General features: G+C 45.0%; 1 protein-coding gene across 3 annotated transcripts in view; it reads left to right on the top strand.

Annotated features, from left to right (window-relative positions):
* Positions 1-22668, top strand: part of TTK (TTK protein kinase) — a 110683-nt gene that overhangs the window by 61737 nt on the left and 26278 nt on the right. For all 3 annotated transcript variants that reach the window (XM_024114290.3, XM_065588084.1, XM_024114300.3), the window contains 5 exons: positions 136-228; positions 13600-13757; positions 13864-14015; positions 20514-20638; positions 21042-21122. In XM_024114290.3, the coding sequence (XP_023970058.1) occupies positions 136-228; positions 13600-13757; positions 13864-14015; positions 20514-20638; positions 21042-21122 (609 nt within the window). The remainder of the gene's footprint in view (positions 1-135; positions 229-13599; positions 13758-13863; positions 14016-20513; positions 20639-21041; positions 21123-22668) is intronic.

The raw sequence follows: 22668 nt of genomic DNA on the forward strand, positions 1-22668 counted from the left end.
CCCCCACAGTACTGTTCAGGGCCTGGGATGTTTGCAGTGCAGTTGGTATGTTTACAGTATTAATGAGCAAGCTTCTAGCAAGTTTCACAGCACCTGCACAAATAGCTATTTTCATTTTAATTTTTCTGTATGCAGGTTTCAGCTTCTATACCTACAAATGAATGCCTGGCCATTAAAGGAAGAGGGTACACCATATTAAAACAAATAGGTAGCGGTGGCTCGAGTAAGGTAGGAGATTTTTTTTTTTTTAATCTTTAAGACTAATGGAGCCCATTATTTGTAATCTGCCTACTTTTGTTCAAATATGTAGTTCATGGGTGTCAAACAGATAGGTCATTTGCTAGAGACAACCTGGATGATGTATTAGGTGACCCGCATAACACATTCAGATTCTTCAGAATCTTACTTTTTACTAAGTGAAAGCGTAGTTTCTAGCCCTCATAGCTGCAGGGAACATTCCAAATGTGACCAGAATTTAACCACTGTAATAATGTCTGCCTGAGTCTGCAGACAGCCTGAAACAGTGACAGGTATGTACACCCATGGCCCCAGTTAATCTAATTGCAGTATCAATTTTCAAGCCCAGTGATGACTTGTTAATGTGAACATTAGTGACTTTAATCACTGGTCACTTTTGTGAATGGAATAGGAGTAGTAGGTGGAAGTGAAGCACATTGGGTTGAGACTTGGGAGATGCTAGAGGGAAAGAAATGTGGAGAAAAGACAGGAGATTCTCAGAGATAGGAAAGGGGAAAGGAAATGGAGAGAGGAGGATGGGGAAGAAAGAGAAACAGATAGAAATAGAAGAGGTGCCTCCTTTTTTACTGCGTAGTGACTGTGACAAAGCTCTGAACAAATAATGACTATAGTCAATGGGAGTTGGGCACCTAACTCCCTTAAGTGCCTCTGAAAATTTTAGGCTAGAGTCAACAAACATTTAAAAATAGGATTCCTCCCCCCCCCCCCCCAGCTTTATCATGTATAAATGCCTGAGAGGCTGTTTATCTAGTTTTTAGAAGTTAAATTTTCAAAGGCTCCTTAGACATACCGGTGATATCAATTTTTACCTTTCTAAGACATCTGTCTCTGGGAGTTTCTAGCATCCCTTCCACCTGCCAGCAATGGAAACTCTGGTTCAACAATAACTGTTAAGTCTCTCTGATATGTTGTCAAGGCTGAATCCCCACTCTGTCACTCCGAGTCCAGAAGGTAGGGGCCTGCAAGGATTCTAAAAATTAATATGTGCCACTCCAGGCTTGGATCAAACTCCCAAGGTTACAACTTTTCTCTGACCTTGGCTTGGTAAACGCTGCCACCACCCAAATGCAAAAAAACCACTTTGAATCGAGGAAGGAGCACGTGGGAATTCCTCTCTGTGGGGTATCCTCAAGCCCTTTCACCCCCGCTCCGGGAAGAGCTGAGAGAGAAAACAAAGGAAATTAGCTGTGGCTATCAGCTAATCAAACAACATGCATAAACCTCTTAGGACACCAAAAATCCAATCCTGTTCTTAAAAAGGTAAATTTTATTAAAAACAAAAAGGGAAAAAATACATCTGGAACTTAGGCTTTTGCTAGATTTTAAAAGAGCAATTCCAAAAATCAAGCACCCAAAATAGCTTTCTTGGGGAGTCAGCTTAAAGGTTACAAGCAAACAAAAGCATGTGTGGTTAGCAGAGAGGAGATCCACAAGCCAAAATAAAAGAAATAACCCTAATCGCGTCTTTTTAGACATTCCCTAATTTTACTTGCATATCTGAGGCTCCAGATAAGTAGGTTCGAGATATGAATTGATAATTTATAATCATACCTGGTTTAAAGCTAGGGAAAGTTTCTTTCCCAAGTTTAAAAGTTCTAGCTTTCCCATTGGCTCTTTTGGTCAGGTGCCCACTCCTTTTCTTTTACCTGTGGGCTTGTTAACCCTTTACAGGTAAAGCAAGCAGAGAACAGACATCAAGAGGGATTTTACAGCTAACTCGCTGGCTGGGTGTTCATAAATGGGGGCTACCCCCTCCTTCATTTATCACATATGTAAAGTCATGTGATACCAATAGGTGTTGTGGTACCGAATGATGCTGCAGCACCAATATATGTTGCGGTACCAAGTGGGATAGTGGCACTGAACTGGGTTGTTGTCGCCAGCCAGTGCCACATTCTCCTAGAAAGGAGAAATCCTCAGAGTTCTCCTCCAGATCCTCTAAGAAGAGGAGCTCTAGTTCCCCTTCCAGGGATTCTCTCTCAAAAAGACCTCTGTCTCTGGCCAGATGTATAACCTTGGAGAGGTCTTCCTCAAGGCTTGGTACGATAGCGGCAAGAGGCTCCTTTGGTGCAGGTGAGGTGAGAAAACACCACAGTACTAAAGGTAAACAGGGCTCTGGGAAGAATCTGGTGCTGTTGGCTGGGGCATCAGCAAGCACAGAAGACCGGTACCATTGCACCTGACTCTAGTCTCCGTCATGGTACTGTGTCATGGTCCTGTGTATGCCTCCAGCCTCTTCAGTGCCATCTACAAAGCACCCTAGGCCTCTGGTACAGTCAGAAAAGGACAAACACCCAGTACCACAGCCCCGCTCAATGCCATTATCACACTTGGTACTGCAACATCTATCAATGCTGCAGCAACATTCAGTACCCCAGGATTTTAGGTACCAACAAGACTTAACAGTGACTGCTGAGCCAAAGTCTCTGCTGCTGGCAGTTACCAAGCACCTTTCAGTACTAAGAACCTTTGGTCTCCAGTTCCTTTTACATCCCCAGTACCATCGCCTCCCTTTTCTGTGGGAGCTCCTCCATTAGAAGAAGAGAATGGTGACTATGAACTTCCCTCCACTTCATCTATTTCATTGCAGGATTCTCAGATGCACCCTTACGCTGAAAGGGTAGGGAAGATGTTCTGGGGCCTCATGACTTCTGATGGGAGCAACCCTGGATGCCACTCCCTCACCCGTATGGACCTCTGGCCATATTGGGATCCCTGGCCAGCTTATCCGCCATTTTCTAGGGCCCCGACCCTATCCCAGCAGGATAATAAAGCAATCCAAGCTTCTCCTCTTGAGGAACAGGAGACCAGGGTAGACACAGAAGCCATGCCTCAAACCACAATCTCATCTTCTTTGCCGAATGAGACCCTGATGCCTCTTCCTCCACCATCAATGTTTGATGATTTTCAGCAGTTCCAGGACTTCATTAAGCAGGTGGCAGACTCTCTGCAGATATCCCCTGAGGAGGTCAAAGAATCCCAACACAAGCTGTTGGACATTCTGCACTCTGTGATACCATCTAGAGTTGCCCTCCCTATTAATGAGTCTCTGCTGGAACCATTTAGCAAACCTTGGCTACAATGACACCCACTTGTAAAGGGCTGACAAAAAATATTATGTCCCCATCAAGGACTCTGAATTCCTCTTCTCTCACCCACTTCCCAATTCTCTGGTTATTGACACAGTGAACAAGGAAGGCAAACAACTCAATTAAAAGTCCACTCCCTGCAGCAGAGATTATGAATTATCAAGTGCTGATGGCTAAGTAAAACTTCACCAACTACACAAAGTTTGAATCATTTATTGAACACCTTCCTCCAGATAAAAGGGAACAATTCCAGGCCACGGTTGCTGAGGGACAGTTAGTGGCAAGAAGACTGTTGCAGACAGCTCTCAATATTGCAGACACTACAGCCCGTTTCATTTCCGCGGTTGTGATGGTGCATAGGACTTCCTGGCTACAGTTGTCTGGCTTCCACAAAGAAGTCCAGAATACAGTAGGGGATTTCCCATTTGATGAACTGAAGTTGTTTGCAGAGAACCTTGACAAGTCATTACATACCCTTAAAGATTCCAGGACCACTTTTCGCTCATTAGGCATCTACACTCCTGCAAACAAATGGAAGGTCATCAGATTGCAAACGGCCGAAAGATCCCGCCCTTTGCAATTCTCTGGATTCCAGAGACCCACAGAATTTCCCAGGAAGGAGGCACAGGTTCAAGAGAAAGAGACCCTATACACCCATCTGATGTAGCTTCACAACAGGTGTCGTCATCAAAATGACACTTTTGACGGGACAGTCGAGGGTTCGAATTCCCCTCTCATTAACCTGCCAGCTTCATTGTTTTGCCCACCTTCACCCATTTGGAAACTGACTCTCCCATTTACAGCATGCATGGGAATATATTATCTTGAACAAATGGGTGCTGGAAGCAATATCAGGCTACACCACTGACTTTCCCTCCCTCTCTCCTCCTCGTTCCCCTTTCCTGCCCCTCTTCAGGGACCCCTCTCACAAGTTCCTAGTAAGACAGAAAATAAACACTCTTCTTTGTTTAGGAGCAATAGAACCAGTACCCGCTCAACACAGGGGAAAGGATGTCTATTTGAACTGTTTCCTCGTACCAAAGAAGAGCAGTAAGTGGAGACCAATCTTAGATCTGAGACTCCTAAACAAATTCGTGAGATCCACGAAGTTCAGAATGGTGACCCTGGAAGCTATAATTGCGTCTCTAGATTTAAGGGATTGGTTTTCTGCCTTCAACCTCTAGGATATGTAGTGATACACATGCTTCCATATAGTGATACACATACCTCACAAGAGATTCCTCTCATTTGTGGTAGGCCAAGATCTTTTTCAGTATCTGGTGCTCCCCTTCCGCCTCTCCTCGGCTCCAAGAATGTTGTAGAACAGTGTTTCTCAACCTTTTTGATACCGGGGACTGGCTTGCTGTCATCCTCAACTGTCATGGACTGCTTGAGAGGGGGAAAAAATGAACAGTGTTTCACTGGTATTTCTTGCTCTTTTTTCAATATTGCCAGGCCTTTCTTTTTTTGTACTATCTGCATGTAAAGCATTTTTCTTTCTTTCTTACCAACACAGGGCCAATACTCCAGTTCTGTTTGTTTGTTAAAATAAAGTCGAGTTCAATCAGTTATGTGGTATGAAAATGAAGGGTACCAATAATTTTGTCTACAATTGTATACCTCATTTTATACAGATAATTCAATTGATTCAGTTTTAAAACAATAATAAAAAAAAAATCAGATGGATTCACTCACCATACTGTTAATGAGATGCTTGTGCCTGTCTTGTAGACACAAGTCTTTCAATCCTGGGATGAATGTTTGACAAGGACACTCGGAGCATCTCTTCAATGCTCAGCTGATTGCGGTTTTTTGTTTTCATTGCAGTCATTGCTGAAAATCCAATTTCACAGAGGTATGTGGAATGGAACAGGAGCAAAGTTTTGACAACGAGTTCAATGAGTTGTGGTTATTCACTTCTGACTGTGATCCAGAAAACAGGTAGAGTAACTTCATGAAACTGTAACTTCAGACCTTCATCACTTGACAGTTCCAGCAACTTGTCTTCCAATGATGATAGAGAGGTCTCAGTTTCTAGAGAGGAGAATTGCTCATGAACCCATTGCTTTCCTTTCGTTGGATCAGAATATGATAGGAAATAGTCCTCGAACTTTTGGAGAACTGATTTTAGAAGTGATACCATTATTTCACAGAGGAGAAGCAGATCCACCTCTTTACTGTCATCAAGAGCCAGAAATGCAAAAGATGCGAACATGTCATAACAGTCGTGCCTGACTCTCTCTTTCCAGACTTGAAGCTTAATTTTTTAAAGGTCATGATCTTGGCAGCCAATACAAAGACACTCGATATACTTCCCCGCATAGAGAGATTGAGCTGATTAAAGTGATCAAATATATCTGCCAAATATGCAAGTTTGGTGAGCCATTGTAAATCCTGAAAGTATGCTGTCAGAGGAGACTTCTTTTGAGACAGAAAGGCTTGAAGTTCACGTTGCAGTTCATACACTCGGATAAATATTTTGCCATGGGATAACCACCACACTTCAGCGAATAATAAGTGATGGTATTTGAACTCCATTTCTTCACACATTGTAGCAAAGATGCGAGAACTAGTCAATTTGCTTTCACAAAATTCACAATTTTAACAACTATACCGAGGACATCATTAAGCTCTGGAGACCATTTCTTGACTGCCAAGACCTTGACGAATAAAGCAGTGTGTTGCTTGAGCAACTGGTGCAACTTCCATCACTCTTGCTACTACCCCTGAATGTCTGTCTATCATTGTGGCTGCTCCATCTGTGCAAATTCCAACATAGTGGCCCCACTCAAGTCTGTGTCCTGTCACATACACGTTTAGGACCCAGAACCTTTCTGCACCTCTTGTGTTTTGTGGCAGTTCTTCACAGCAGGGTTCTTCACATGAAACGTGCCTTCATAGGCATAACGCACATAAACAATAAGAAATGCTGCATTAGAAATGTCCATTGACTTCTCCAACTGAATTGCAAACCAGCTTGACTCTTGCACCCTTTCTATCAACTGAGCTTTGATATATTCTGCAATATCAGTGATTTGATGTGAGACATTATCATTTGACAGTGGAATTCAACTTGCTTTTTTGGCAGCTGCATCACCCAAGACTTTGTGACAGACATCAATTATTGAATGCACGATTAGCTCTTCACCACCTGTAAATGGTGACTTGCATTTAGCTATGTGTAGGGACAGCAGATACGATGTTTTTAACAAATCTTCATCTAACATTACTGCGTGTGCAATACTATCTTTTGCCCCTTTACTTCCTCTTGTTTCCATTGGAAGAATTCCACTGGCTTTTCTTTTACATTTGAATGTTTGGGGTTTTTTGAGTGCTTCCTCATGTCCATTCCATTGTAGGTGCGTGTGCTCGCCACATGCACTGGTGCTGGAAGTTTTTCCCTCAGCAGTATCCGTAGGGGACCATCTCTGGTACCCTCTCGAGTGGCGCCTGTATGGCACGGTATAAGGGATGCCACATGCTCCCGCTACCGTCAGTTCCTTATTACCGCCAGTGACGGTGCTGGAACATCCTCTTGCTTCGGCAAGCTTCCTCTTTCTCAGTCCGTTGATACGAACTTTTCCCTGTAAATAGTAAAAGTTATTAGTTTCCCTTAGTGTAGGTAGGTAGTTCGTCCCAGACAGGACTTAGCCTAGAGATGGAGCATGCCCTGATTCCCAGGCTTCAAACCCTGCAATCACTCTAAAGAAAACTATGCCCATCAGCAATCCTCATAGTAGCTGTCCGAGATGCCTGGGCAAGTCCCATATCAGTGACATCCACCTTGAGGCATCGCAGCTCCCCGGCGTCTAGAATGCGCTGGCAGATTGCCCCAGCAGGTCCTTCTTCCTCTCTCCTCAAGAGTGGTCCCTCCATCCAGAGGTCGTCCAGGTACTCTTCTGATGATGGGGAGCTCCCCGAGTGGACCTGATTGCCACGAGACAGAACAGGAAGTGCCAGCAATTCTGCTCTCTCCAGGGCTTAGGCAAGAACTCCATCTCCGATGCCTTCCTTCTGTCATGGGAAGGAGATCTAATGTACGCATTCCTGCTGATTCCACTGGTCAGCAGGGTCCTAGCAAAGGTCAAAAGAGACAAGGCGAGAGTCATCATGATTGCCCCAGCGTGGCCTCACCAGCACTGGTTCGGCACGCTCATGGACCCTCACAAGACCACGGTCAGCTCCTGCACCCGCCTTCCCTCCCTCCACCTCATGGCTTGGTTGCTGAGTGGCTGAACCCGGAGGAAAGAGCCTGCTCCACCCAGGTACAACAGGTCCTCTTGGAAAGCAGAAAGCCCTCCACCAGAGCGACTTACCTGGCAAAGTGGAGGCAGCTCTCCTGGTGGGCGGAGGAGCATGGCATTTCCCTGACATGGTCACCTGTGCATCCATCCTTGATTACCTGCTCTACCTTAAGAAGCAAGGCCTTGCACTTGCCTTCATCAAGGTGCACCTGGCAGACACATTGTGGTTTTCCACTCACAGGTCCAGGGAAAATCCGTGTTCTCACATGACATGTCTGTCCGGTTCCTGAAAAGACTAGAGCCAGCTCTTCTCCCTTGTTCGGGACCCGATTCTGCAATGGGACCTCAACTTTGTCCTCTTGAGGCTCACGGGGCCTCCCTTTGAGCCACTGGCCTCCTGCTCCTCATCACATCTGTCATGGAAGGTAGCTTTTCTTGTAGCCATTACCTCAGTGAGACGAGTCTCTGAGATTAAAGCCCTCACTTCGGAGCCCCCGTACACGGTTTTCTGCAATGACAAGGTCCAGCTGCGACCCCACCCAGTGTTTTGGATTAAGATGGTGTCTCACTTTCGTATTAACCAGGATATCTTTCTCTGGGTTCTCTGTCCAAAGCCGCACTCAACTGCGGAGGAGAGGCGGCTGCACACCTTGGATGTCCAGCACACCCTGGCCTTCTACTTGGAGCGCACCAAGGCCTTCCGCAAGTAGACCCAACTCTTTATTGTGACAGCAGACAGGATGAAAGGCTTATCAGTGTCCTTGCAGAGGATCTCTAACTGAATCACATCGTGCATCCGAACCTGTTATGAGTTGGCATGGACCAAACCACGACCTATAATAAAGGCCCACTCGACCAGGGCACAAGCATCCTTGGCGGCCTTCCTAGTACATGTCCGCATCCAGGACATCTGCAGAACCTCTATGTGGTCATCAGTACACACGTTCATGACACATTATGCCATTACGAAGCAGGACATAGATGACGCTGGATTCGGCAGAGCTGTGTTGCAATCGACACATCCATGAACTCTGACCTGCCTCCGGTGGCACTGCTTGGGAGTCACCTACAATGGAATGGACATGAGCAAGCACTCGAAGAAAAGACCTTTACTTGTTTCGTAACTGGTGTTCTTCGGGATGTGTTGCTCATGTCCATTCCATGACCCACCCTCCTTCCCCACTATCGGAGTTTTCGGCAAGAAGGAACTGAGGGTGGGGGGAGCCGGCAGTGCCCCTTATACTGCACCATACGGGCACCACTCCACAGGGTGCCAGAGTCTGCCCCTACGGATACCTCCAAGGGAAAAACTTCCGGCACCAGTGCATGTTGTGAGCACACACACCTACAGTGAGCAACACATCTTGAACACTAGTTACGAAACAGGTAACTGTCTTTTTCAATGTGTCAAATCATTTTTGAAGGTTTCATAGCATCATTTGTTTAGAGTTGTGCCACACACAACACAGAGTTTTCAGCTATTCTACATCCTCACTTGCAACAAATCCATACTCATGTAAGACGAATCACATTTTTGACTGAAGGCCGAACGTTTCCCTTTCTTTTCTCACCCTTCTTCCTTGTCATGTTTGGAGTCACTCGCATCTCTATTTTTCTGAACTTTTGTTAGTCCCAAAAAATCAATCCAGAGGAAACTTCTTTGACAATGACATTGTCTGGTTTAGCTAAGTAAGTTTTTTACTAGAACTTAACTTTCACTCACTGCTAACTACTTCCTTCCAACAAATGCATGCAAATGTGCTTTGCATATCAGCACGATGGCAACGTAGTCGGTTTGTTTATGTTCAGAAATAATTGAATATAGTGATGTGAAATGCAAGCACAAAAAAACCTTTACATTTTACATATTAATATTCTGTGTTGGGAAAATCTCAGGAACTGGCAAGGAGGCTGCCACTAACCGGTGCCTGTCCCCGGATCGGTCATTGAGAAACACTGTTCTAGAAGGTCCTGTAGGTAGTGGCTGCTTACCTGCGTCGTTGGGCTATTGTGGTATTCCTCCTGTAGGTAGTTGGCTACTCGGGTCAATCCTACCAAAAGGTGTTATCCGCCACAAGATCAACACTTTCTCTGTCTTTGGAACTGGGCCTTCAGCTGAACATAAAAAAAATCCATACTAACTCCTGTTCAGAATGTACAATTCATAGAGGCCTTCTTGGATTCCCTGACATCCAGGGCATCTTTCACCATGGACTGGTTCTGGGTATTATCAAGACTTATCAAAAATGATTCAGGACAGCTCTGACCTCAGTCAAAAACTGCCTTCAGCTTCTGGATCACATAGCAGCTTGCACTGTTGTAACAGAGCATGCCAGGTTACACCTCCACTGTTTCCAGGAGTGGCTCAGAACAGTTTACTCTCCAAACAGATACAGTCTAGACAAGCAAGTCTGTTCCCCAGCAGGTACAACATTCCCAAGACTGGTGGAAGATTAAGCATAATGCAGGGGCAGAGGTCCCCTTCTTCCAACCATGCCAACAGTAACCATGACCACGCATGCCTTTCTGTTAGAATGGGGGGTGCAACTCGGTGCTCTGACAGCACAAAGCAGGTGCTCACCCCAGGAGACCACCCTCCATATCAGCTTTCTAGAGCTCAGAGTGGTCAAAAATGCAGGTCTTCATTTCCTTCTTTTCATGAGACCCAGATCCATCAGTCATGACAGACAGCATGGCTTTCATGTTTTATATCAGTTGCCAAAGAAGGGCAAGATCCCATTTCCTCAGTGCTGAGGCAATAAAATTGTGGAATTGGTTCATAAAGTATCACATAAGGATACGAAGAAGTGGGCTGTAGTCCACGAAAGCTTATGCTCTAATAAATTTGTTAGTCTCTAAGCAACAGAGGGTCCTGTGGCACCTTTGAGACTATCTGAAGTACTGGGAGCATAAGCTTTCGTGGGTAAGAACCTCACTTCTTCAGATGCAAGAAGAACCTCACTTCTTCAGATGCAAGAAGAACCTCACTTTCATCAGATGCAAGAAGAACTTCACTTCTTCAGATGCAAGAAGAACCTCACTTCTTCAGATGCATCTGAAGAAGTGAGGTTCTTACCCACGAAAGCGTATGCTCCCAGTACTTCAGTTAGTCTCAAAGGTGCCACAGGGCCCTCTGTTGCTTTTTACAGATTCAGACTAACACGGCTACCCCTCTGATACTTAGTCTCTAAGGTGCCACAAGTACTCCTGTTCTTTTTATAAGGATCTGAGTGTATCTACCTGGCATACAGAATGTTACAACCAACAAACTCAGCATGTGCTTCTCCTAAGACTGATTGGGATTTCGATCCCCAGGTTCTGGTCAGAATCTTTTGGAGTTCAGTGTTTCCAGAAGTAGACCTACAAACAAAAAATGCTATTTTACTCAAGGGGAGAGAGGGGGATTAGCTTGCAATTCCCTGGGGGATGCCTTCCTCCAGCCTTGGATGAAGATAAAAAAGATTAAATAGGACAACTCCAGTATCATTCTAATTACCCTGATGTGGTTAAGGGAAGTATGATTCCCTTATATGTTGCATCTAGCTCTTTTTCCTCTGACAGATCTCCCAATCGTTCCTTAGCTCCTCTCCCAGGATGCCTGTAGTCTGACACATCCCAACTTTGGCATTCTTCACCTCCAAGAGCTGGTACCTCAATGGTTTGTGGAGCTAGAGTCATCTTGCTCTGCTATTCTATTAAATAGTAGAAAAATTTCCACCAGAACTATTTACCTTCCAAAAGTGGACAAGATTTGGCCACCGGTGTGAACTCCACAATGCTGATCCAGAATCTGCCCTGCTTCCGCTTGTCCTGGAGTACCTGCTACAGCTTAAGAAATCAGGACCGTCCCTTAATTCCATCAAGGTTTATCTGGCAGCCCTAACAGCCTTTCATACTACTATCAAGGGGCTTTCTTTATTTGCTCACCCCATAACCACAAGGTTCATGAAAGGCCTGGGGAATCTCTTCCCAGTGATAAAAGTTTCTGCTCCTATCTGGGATCTGAACTTGGGTCTCAAAAGCCTCACAACCCCCCACCCCCTTGAATCAATGGCCACCTGCTCCTTCCTGAATTTATCTAGGAAAACAGCCTTTCTAGTGGCATCTTAATGGCAGATCCCCACCCCCCCCACACCCCCCCTTCACAATGTTCTACAAGAATAAGGTGTTCTTACAACCCAGGTTTCTTCCGAAAGCGACTTCCGAATTGCAACTGAATCAGATCATATACCTGCAAGTTTTCTTTCCAAAATCGCATACTTCCAACCTGGAGATTGTTCTCCATACTCTAGATGTCAGGAAGGTATTATCCTTCTATCTGAATAGAGCTAAACCATTTTGTAAATCCAATAGACTGTTTCAGTTGCAGGCAGATCAAAGGACCCTGAGCTCAATCCACCAAATCAGGGATTGGCAACCTTTGGCATGCAGCCCATCACCCCCGCGCTGCTTCCCGCAGCCCCCATTGGCCTGGAGCGGCGAACCGTGGTCAGTGGGAGCCACAATTGGCCAAATCTGCGGACGTGGCAGGTAAACAAACCGGCCCGGGCCGGCCCTGACGGGCCGTGGGCCGAAGGTTGCCGATCCCTGCACCAGATCATGTAGTGTCTTATGCTGAATAGATGTGTAAATATTCCAAAACTGGCTTTCCTATCATACCTGGGAAGGTACTTAACCTAAATCTTATTCAGCCCTCTTCATAATGTTTCATTATTCGCAGACAGTTACTGCTCAACAGGATATGTGAATCAACTTTTTTTAAGCTGAAACCTCTGCATGAATTTAAACAAATTAGTTGTCTGGTGGACCTGAGAAGTTGGCATCCCTCCCACCCCAGAATTTGTATTTAACCTTGGAATTTGAACATGCATGCACACTCATGTTGTAATTACCACACCCAGGTGTTCTCAGTAGGTTTCTTCCCTATAAGAGTGCTAAAGGGGAAATGCAGGGATGTTATCTTAAAAACAAATTGACAAAAAAACCTTGCTGATGTTTTTGGATGCCAGTAAAGAAACAATTTCTACACAAAAAATCCTATACAGTATCCAGATTACATATAATCTTAACAATTGTGATTTCAAAGCAGTTTTGGATTTGATTTATGTTTACAGCCCTTCCTGTCAACTTTTTTTTTTTTTAACATAATTTTTTCTATACTTTTTTAATTGGCAGGCAGTTTTAGTTTTGTGTTTAGATATCCATAGGCTCACTCTCAAGAGACAGGAGCCAAACTGGAGAGGAGGCAGCAGTGTTGATATTGGCAGTTGACAAGGGCCCACAGAGGAAAAACTGGGACTTGAAGTGTTGGTGGAGATGGAAATTTGGTTTTGAACTTGCATAGGCTACAGTTTTATTCCAGGGACTGGGACCTGGAAACTTGGATAAGTTGGGAGGAATATATGAGGAGAAAGCAACAGAGGTGGTTATGGTAGACATGAAATGGGAAACGCAGCAGGAAGTCAGAAACTGCTATTCTCTCTGGAAGGTGTTAAACTTCATACAAAATAATTAGGCAGTAACTTTGTCACCGTTCTCTGTCCAATGGTCATTTGAATTTATTTACTGAGAGTGTCTGTTGACTATCTGATGTCTCTTCAGTGATCCTAGTTCAGCTCTTGGTAGGTTGTCATAGAATCATAGAGGATATGGGTTGGAAGAGACCTCAAGAGGTCATCTCGTACAACTAGCTCAAAGCAGGACCAACCCCAACTAAGTCCACATCTTTCAGTTTTAAGTGTGCAAGTGGGTTCACTTGAGAGCCCAAGAACTGTAGAATCTGAACTACCTTCTGAATCCCTTGAGGTTGTTCTTCTAAGTAAAGTATTGTAGGGCCAAATAGGGAAACTTGTAGTATTTCCTCTGTAAACTAAAATGAAATGTTATTGTTTTCTTCCCAAACAAATGCTGTTTGCCCATTTCTAGATGTGGTGATGAAACACACCACAAAGTGAAGGAACACTGGGAATGCATAAAGAGGGCACTTTGGTTTCTCTGCTGTTTTGCAGGTGTTTCAGGTATTGAATGAAAAGAAGCAGCTGTATGCTGTCAAATATGTGAATCTTGAAGAAGCAGATCAACTGACTGTTGAGAGTTATAAGAATGAAATTGCTCATTTGAATAAGCTACAGCAACATAGTGATAAGATCATCCGACTTTATGATTAGTGAGTAAACATTTTAAAATGAGTTAAGTTTTCAAAATATTCCTCAAAGCAGTTACTCTCTAAAATTTAATTTCAGTATGATGATAGCACTTATTATTTATTTTAGTGAAATCACTGAACAGCATATCTACATGGTAATGGAATGTGGAAATATTGATCTCAATAGTTGGCTTAAAAAGAAAAAGACTATTAATCCATGGGAACGAAAGAGCTACTGGAAAAATATGTTGGAAGCCGTTCACACAATCCACGAACATGGTATTGCTAAATATTTCTAGATATTAATGTATTACGTGTCGTAGAGATCAAATGAATTTTACAGAGTTTGGAGGGGTAGCCGCTCTCTGTGCTGGTACAAGCTGGGAGCCTTTTTGGATGGGTGGCTTTATAGCAGAGTCTTTGAGTTTTTGTTGTATATTTCAGAGCAATTCTGATATAGTCCAGAGGCCATATATCCGTCCGGAAATGAAGTACCACAGTAGTACTTTCCTCCATGTCTTCTTGACTAAAACACTTGCAAAATAGTGTCAACACTCTGTTCAGTGGTAACCAGGACACAGATATAAGGCTTGGAGTAGAAGCAGACTTAGTCTTTTTTCTTTGTTTATATGGTGTTCATGCCTTTTAGTTAACTCTCAATTTGACTGCTGTGACATATTCCCTTATTTCTGATGTAATGCCCTTTTTTTCCCTTGCAAGAGGGGGGGGGGAAAAATTCTTACCCACCGACTGGATCACATCATTCCTCCCTGTATCTCTTGCTGATATTTTATATCAGATTCAAGCTGTTTGTCCTCTCCTTTTAAGGCTTTATTTAACTCTATCCTTTCTTCTGTTCTTTGTTTTCCTCTCATATTCTCACCCTGTCTCCTTAAATCTGATAACTAACATTGCTTCAGTTTCCTTTTCTCACTACCGTCTCTATGCTGCTTTCCTTGCTGACCCATATGCCCGATATGCCCCCTGTCTGTGTGCACCAGACTGAAAGGACAAGATAGGAATTATTTATATTGTAAATGAGGTGAATAAGATAGATCAGGAGCATCTGTCATTTTTCATACTACAAAATAAGGGAACATTCAAAGAAAATGGAAGATGGCAAATTCAAAACTAATGAAGTAAAATGCTTATTTCACTCACATGTAACTAAACTGGATGCTACAGGATGTCATTGAGACCAAGAACTTGGCAAGATTCAAAGGGAAATTGGATGACTACATGAATAACAAGAATATCTAGAGTTAAAAGAAGAGCATTGAACGGGAAGTCTCATGCTTCAGGGTTTAAACCAATCTCTAATTATTAAGGATTAAGCTGGGAGAGGTGGATTATCCCATGTCAGTATTTCTGCACCTTCTAAGAAATCTGATGCTGACTACTGTGTGAGATGGTGTCGCGGGGCTGATACACCCTGTCACCCCATGGGGGCAGGGGAGGGGTGTGTTACAGTCCTGTGATCAAGTTTGAAGGGGTGCCCCGGGTCTCAGGGACCTCAGTCCTTAATGCGACCCTTGATAGCAGGGCAATGCGGCCTATTGGCCAAAATCAATACCACAGCTACTGCTGTCAGGGCAGTGCAGCCAGAGGCAATACTACAGCCCCTGCTGTCCAGGCAGTGCGGCCCAGTGGCCAGGGTGAATACTATAGCCCCTGTTGTCAGGGCAGTGCAGCCCAATGGCCTGAGTCAGTACTACTGGTGAGCTGGGCCATCACCCCGGGGTGGGTAATGGCCAGGATAGGGGGACCAGGCCCGCCCTCTCCACCGGGTCCCAACCTAGGGCCCTGTTGGTGATGGGTTTGCCCGCCACTAGCTTGGCAGTGGTCCGACTGAAACACGCCAAGCCTTGGTCTGTCACCATTTCCCCGCAAAGCCTCCCTGGGTCACTTCCTACCCGATTCTCTGGTCTCTCCCCTCTCCGCGACGTCCCGTGCCGGTGTGTCAGGGCCTGTCTCTGACTGGCTGGCCTCTGCGTCTTGGAGTGCAGGCGGTCCTTCCTCAGGAACTCCTACCCCACTGGCGGTCAGCCCAGACTGTGCTGCTCTGCTAGCTTTTATATCCTGCTTCCAGCTGGAGCATGTGTGGCCTCCTCAGCTAAGAGAGAAGGGTTAACCCCTGCTGTAGCAGTGTGGGGCTGATGCATTCTCCCCCTTCAGATGGTGTCCGGGGATAGTGCCTCTCCCCTTCTCCTCTTCCCACCCGGGAGAAGAAGTCCGCGTTCTCATGGGCCTTCCCTGGCCAGTGCAGCACATGGAAGGAGTAGGGCTGAAGTGATAGGTACCAGCGCACGATTCATGCGTTAGTTTCCTTCATACTATTAATCCATCGGAGGGGTGCGTGGTCAGTTACCAGAGAAAAGGGGTTCCCCAAGAGGTAATACCTTAAGGCGTCGACCGCCCACTTAACAGCCAGGGCCTCCTGTTCTGTTGTTGAGTAGCGGATCTCCTGGGGGTACAGGATGGGGTGTTCCTCCCCCTCCAACTCTTGCGACAGCACTGCTCTCAGCCCTACCTCTGAAGTGTCCGTCTGGAGGGTGAAAGGTTTAGTGAAGTCAGGCTGGTCCAGTAGCGGCTCCTGGGTCAGCCACTCTTGTAGGGACTGGAAGGCGGCCTCAAAGTCTTTTGACCACTGGACTTTCCGTGGTTGGGAGCTCTTTGTCAAGTCCATCAGTGGGGTGGCATGCATGGCAAAGTTGGGCACAAATCGGCAGTAATACCCTGCCAAAACTAAGAATTGCCATACTTGCATCTTTGTCATGAGGGTAGGGTAGCCCCGTAAGGCCTGCACCTTGTCCACTAAGGGGCATAGTTTTTCCTTACCCACGGTGTAGCCCAGGTAAGTCACCTCTCGCTGGCCCAAGTGACACTTGTCCGGGTTCGTGGTGAGGCCCACGTCTCCCAGGACTTGCAGCACGCTGTCGAGGTGTTGGAGATGTTCCTCCCAGCCAGCACTATAGATGACAATATCGTTGATGTATGCAGTAGTGTATGAATTATGGGGACTCAGTATTTGGTTCGTGAGCCCCTGGAAGGTGGCTGCGGCCCCATGCAAAGCAAAAGGCATCATGGTAAATTGATAGAGGCCAAAGGGTGTAGGAAAGGCCGTCTTCTCCCGGGAAGCTGATGTCAAGGGGATCTGCCAATATCCCTTGGTTAGGTCAAGATGGAGATAAATTCCGTGTCGCCTAGCCGCTCGAGCAGTTTGTCCACTCGGGGCGTGGGGTATGCATCGAACCGGGAGATGGCATTCACCTTTCTGACATCAATGCAGAACCTGATGGCTTCATCAGGCTTGAGGACCAGTACTATGGGGCTCCACCACTCACTCCTGGACTCCTCAATCACTTCCAGGGCTAGAATAATCTCTAGTTCCTTCTGCACAACCCCCCCACATCTTCTTGGGGAGCGGGCCGTGGTTATCTCTTACCTTCTGTCCGGGGATCGTAGCAGTGTGATGGCTGATCACATGTTTTTTTCCCTGGCCGGGCCGACAAGACAGTGGGGAAGGCAGATACTAACTGCCGTACCTGTTCCTGCTGATGGGTATCGAGCTCCTGGCCAATTGCCACTGGTCCTGGCTCCGTGGGTTTGTCGGCCAGTGGCCCCAGCTCAGGCTCTGGTGGGTACGGGGCAATCATCAGGCCCTCACATTCCTTCCAGGCCTTGAGGAGGTTCATGTGGTAGACCTGTGCATCTCTCAGATGCCCTGGCATCTGCATTTCATAGTTGACGGGCCCTACCCGTCTGGTCACCTCAAAGGGGCCCTGCTACTTGGCCAGCAGCTTAGACTCCAAGAAGGGTAATAACAACAGGACCCAGTCTCAGGGCTCAAAGACCCTCATCTTCATTCCCCTGTTATACTGGTTCTCTTGATTGTGTTGGGCCTGTAACATGTTCTCCTGTGCCAAGGTACCCAGCTCTTGGAGCCATTCCCGCAACCGTAGTATGTACTGGACAGACCCCCTAACTCGGCTTTCCTGTTCTTCCCATGTCTCTCTCAAGAGCTCTAGGATTCCCCTGGGCTGCCTCCCATAGAGGAGTTCAAATGGGGAAAACCTGGTGGAGGCCTGTGGAACCTCTTGCATGGCGAAGAGGAGCATGGGGAACAACTTGTCCCAGTGCTTGTCCTCCACGAACTTTCTCAGCTTCGACTTCAGGGTCCTGTTAAATCGCTCCACTAACCCATCCGTCTGGGGGTGGTAGACCGAGGAGGGACAGCCTCTGGGTACCGCATCACGTAGTCGACCACGACGAGGATATACTTGTGGCCCGTATTGCTCTTCTCCAGCGGCCCCACCAACTCTAGGCCAATACGCTCAAAGGGGATCCTGACCCCGGGCAAAGGCACAAGGGGGGCCCTCGGTACCCCCTTCTGGCTGGCCTTCTGACACTTGGGCACCACACTTCTTGGTGTATACCAGGCCAAAAAAATCTTTGGGGCAACCAGCTGCAGTGTTTTCTCCCTCCCCAGGTGCCCGGACCTGGCATCTATCTCATCGTCAATGGGCCTGGCGACATACCTCCTTCCCCGTCGGCGATCAGCCCAGACTGAGCTGCTCTACTGGCTTTTATATCCTGCTTCCAGCTGGAGCATGCCCAGCAGAGGGGCGGGGTGTGTTGAGTGTGGCCTCAGCTAAGAGAGGAAGGTTAAGCCCCACTGTACCAGTGTGGGACTGATACATCCCGTCACAGATGGTATATAGGACAAGATGAACTATGAGCCTGATACAATATGGAGAATTCTGTGTTCTTATTCAGTGGCATAATGGAACTAAATAAAAATGCCTAAATTCCATTTCAATGTTGTTTGAATCTACCTCCATTAAATATCCTTCATTCCCATTTTCTTCCCCCTCCCTACAAAACACATAACCGACTCCTAGAACATAAAACTAGTTAATGACCTTGTCAAGGCTGCTTCCCCACTTTGAACTTTAGGGTACAAATGTGGGGGCCTGCATGAAACTTCTAAGCTTAACTACCAGCTTAGATCTGGTCCGCTGCCACTACTCTCGATGCTAATTCCCTTCCCTGGGTAGCCTTGAGAGACTCTTCACCAATTCCCTGGTGAATACAGATCCAAACCCCTTGGATCTTGAAACAAGGAGAAATTAACCATTCCCTCTCCTCCCTTCTACCAACTCCTGGTGGATCAAGATCCAACCCCCTTGGATCTAAAAACAAGGAAAATCAATCAGGTTCTTAAAAAGAAGGCTTTTAATTAAAGAAAAGGTAAAAATCATCTCTGTAAAATCAGGATGGAAAATAACTTTACAGGGTAATCAAACTTAAAGAGCCCAGAGGACCCCCTCTAGCCTTAGGTTCAAAGTTACAGCAAACAGAGGTAAACACCCTAATAAAAGGTACATTTACAAGTTGAGAAAACAAAGGTAAACTAACACGCCTTGCCTGGCTGTTTACTTACAAGTTTGAAATATGAGAGACTTGTTCAGAAAGATGTGGAGAGCCTGGATTGATGTCTGGTCCCTCTTAGTCCCAAGAGCGAACAACTTCCCAAACAAAAAGCACAAACAAAAGCCTTCCTTCCCCCCCCCCCCCCCCCCCAAGATTTGAAAATATCTTGTCCCCTTATTGGTCCTTTGGGTCAGGTGTCAGCCAGGTTACCTGAGCTTCTTAACCCTTTACAGGTAAAAGGATTTTGGAGTCTCTGTCTCTGATCAGGAGGGATTTTATAGTACTGTACACAGGAGAGCTGTTACCCTTCCCTTTATAGTTATGACAGACCTATTCAACAAAGATTTTGGGTTTTGGTTTGTTTTGTGTTTTGCTGTTTTTGTCCAGGTGGCCGGTCTCCATGGGCCTTGGATGATGATGTCCAGGTGGCACACAGCAAATCTCTTTTCCCCCTCCCCCATGTGTACCGAGGAAGGGGAGAGCTTGTCCCTGGCTTGTTTCTGGTATCCTGGACCTTTTCTGCTTTTTTATTTTTGAGGCAGCCCAGCTCATCAGACTACACTTAGGATTTCTAGATTTACCACTTTCTGGCTGTAAACTGGACTCTAGTTCTATCTCCATGGAACAGTTTAGGGTGTATGCACCCCAGTTGTCTCAGATTCTCCTTATAAGTAAAATTGGAGTTAAAGGGGCAGCTGCAAGCAGGTCCCACCAAGGCAAAGAAATGCTAAACAAAATGTCAGTCACTTGGCTGCAGCAAAAGTACTGAATTCTGCAGCATTTTGGAAAACAGCCAATTCTGTGACCTTGAAATCATGATGCCCATGGGGCCTTGATTGAGAGTAATAGTGCAAATCATACCTCTTGGAGATATTGTTTCAGACTATCTGCAGACTCAGGTAGTTCACATTTTCATGATTTTTACTGCAATTGTTAAGGACTGAAAACGTCTAATTTTATTTTTTTTTAATTAAATCTGAGATTCTACAGCACAAGTCAGCAGCAAGGGATACATTTTTATCCAAAGAATACATTGGTTCCTGCTCAAAAGTTTAATTGATACATTTGTGGGGACGGCCAAAAAATCATACATACTTGGTACACCTCTACCCCGATATAACGTGACCCAATATAACACGAATTTGGATATAACATGGTAAAGCAGCGCTCCGGGGTCGCAGGGCTGCGCACTCCGTCAGATCAAAGCAAGTTCGATATAACATGGTTTCACCTTTAACGCGGTAAGATTTTTTGGCTCCCGAGGACAGCGTTATATTGGGGTAGAGGTGTAGTTTAAAATTCATGTCTTAGTTGGATTAATCTTGGAGTTTTCTTACCTTGCAGGCATTGTGCACAGTGATCTGAAACCAGCAAACTTTCTGATAGTTGATGGAATGCTAAAACTAATTGATTTTGGCATTGCGAACCAAATGCAGCCAGATGTGACAAGCATTGTTAAAGATTCACAGGTGAAATATTTTTAGTAGATGGAGTACTGTGTTTTATAAAATGTAATTTCTGTGTCTGCTACGTTAAGTGATCTACCAACCTAAAGAAAACAACAAACATTAGAATTTTGTGCTACACAGTACTTTTTATGTTTCTGTAGATAAGGTATGCACTAATAAAACTTAAGCTACTCATTATTATTTAGAGTGAATTTCTGTGCTTATTGCATGCATATTGTTAACTTTAAAGTTTAGACCACTGAAAGCCAGAGCATGGCAGAAATACTCACCCAGATTCTCAGTCTGGAATGTTGCTTTTCAAGGCTTTTATTAGACTGCAAACTGTCAAAAGAAATTTTTCAAGTTAATTAGATTCCATTACACACTTGGTTAATTTAAAAATATATATGTTTTTTATTACTAGGTTGGCACAATTAATTACATGCCACCAGAAGCAATCAAAGATATGTCTTCCTATGGAGAAAATGGGAAATCAAGATCAAAGGTAACATATTCTCTCTCTCTCTCTCTCTCTCTCTCTCTTTTTATATATATATATATATAAAATGATAAAGGGGGAAACAATCCAGACATTTTGAGGAAACAAAAGCTATTTCATCAAGGCAACTGGATAGACTCACAGGCCAGGTACATGCTTGCTTTTACCTTGGAGGTGAAGGGGAGTAGGGCAGTCTCGAGTGGCAACAGGTGGGTGGGTATGATTGAGGTGCTAAATAAAGAGATGGGGTATTAAGAAATTATGATCTCTGATCAAAAGGAAAGACAGGAAAAAGTAGATTGAAGCTAGAAGGAAAGGAAGATAGGATAGTAGGAGACTCTTGTAGAATAAGCTATGTTAATCCTTTTTTAAAAAGAAGCTGGCTGTCAATGTTATAGTTAAATACTGTGCATGAGAAATTGTGCATTCCTTTAAAAATTGAAATGGGGCTTCATGGGAGACATAGCCAGGTATAACTTTCAGTCTGGCTAGTAATTTTATGCGCTCTGGCCAGTAAGGATGAAGTAAACTTCTTCAAGCCCAGATAGTAAGAAAATCTTTTTGCAAACTTTTATCTTATGCCTTTATACTACTGCCTATCACTGTAGTATCTGCTGTTGATATTGATTTTACATGAAAGGGGCTCAAAGTCCCTTGTGGACATCATGGAGTCTCTAGCACTTCTCTCTTTTGGGAATCAAAACCCTGCTTGAGGTAGGCTTTTTTGTTTTCATGTTGTGAGAGTCACTTATGGTGAAAGGCTTTCTCGGAGGGAGGTTTTGCAATGTTCCCTAAAGATGGTCCTCCAGTAATTTGTTCCCTAGCTGGATCCACTTGACCAAGAATGGTTTGTCCCCAGCTCTCACATGCTTTGTGATCTCTGTTGTTTTAAAGGATCCTAGCTATTACAGTGGTTCATAAATCAAAATTTAGTCTTTCATGTAGCTAGGGCTTGATCCACTAATTACTTTGAAAATTAGGACCCAAGCCTCAAATCAGCATCTGGAGCTGACTGGGAGCCCTTGGAGGGACGTTAGCATAGATCTGACATGTTCAGTGTCCAGAGCCATGGAGAAATTAAGCAACCTCATTCTGTGCCATCTGGACCTGTGGGTCATCTTCAGATACAATGAGTTGCAGTAATCTATTTTGGAGGTGACAGATGCATGTATTATAATGGCCATGTCATCATCTGCGAGAAAGGGGTGAAGTTTCCTAGCAAGTTGGAGGTGAAAGGTTTTTGGAAACTATTACTTGGTTATTCAAGTGTAGTGAGAAGTCAGACACAATGCCAAGTCTTTGCACAGCTGTGATGAATGGGGGCTGTATGCCTCTGATGGAAGGTGGGGACAATAAACTGGGCCATTTCTTCAAAGTGTTCTCTCTTCAACCAGCATCACTTTGGTCTTACCTGAGATATATAGCTGAATGTCATCAGCATACTGCTTCTAGTGGAGTTAATGTTTTATACACACTTTACTTCCAAAAAATTATAATTTTGGCAAAATTGTATCTTTTCAGGTTGAAACTTTTAAATCTTAATCTCAAGCTT

The sequence above is a fragment of the Chrysemys picta genome, chromosome 3, assembly GCF_011386835.1.
Source record: "Chrysemys picta bellii isolate R12L10 chromosome 3, ASM1138683v2, whole genome shotgun sequence".
Classification (NCBI taxonomy): domain Eukaryota; kingdom Metazoa; phylum Chordata; order Testudines; family Emydidae; genus Chrysemys; species Chrysemys picta.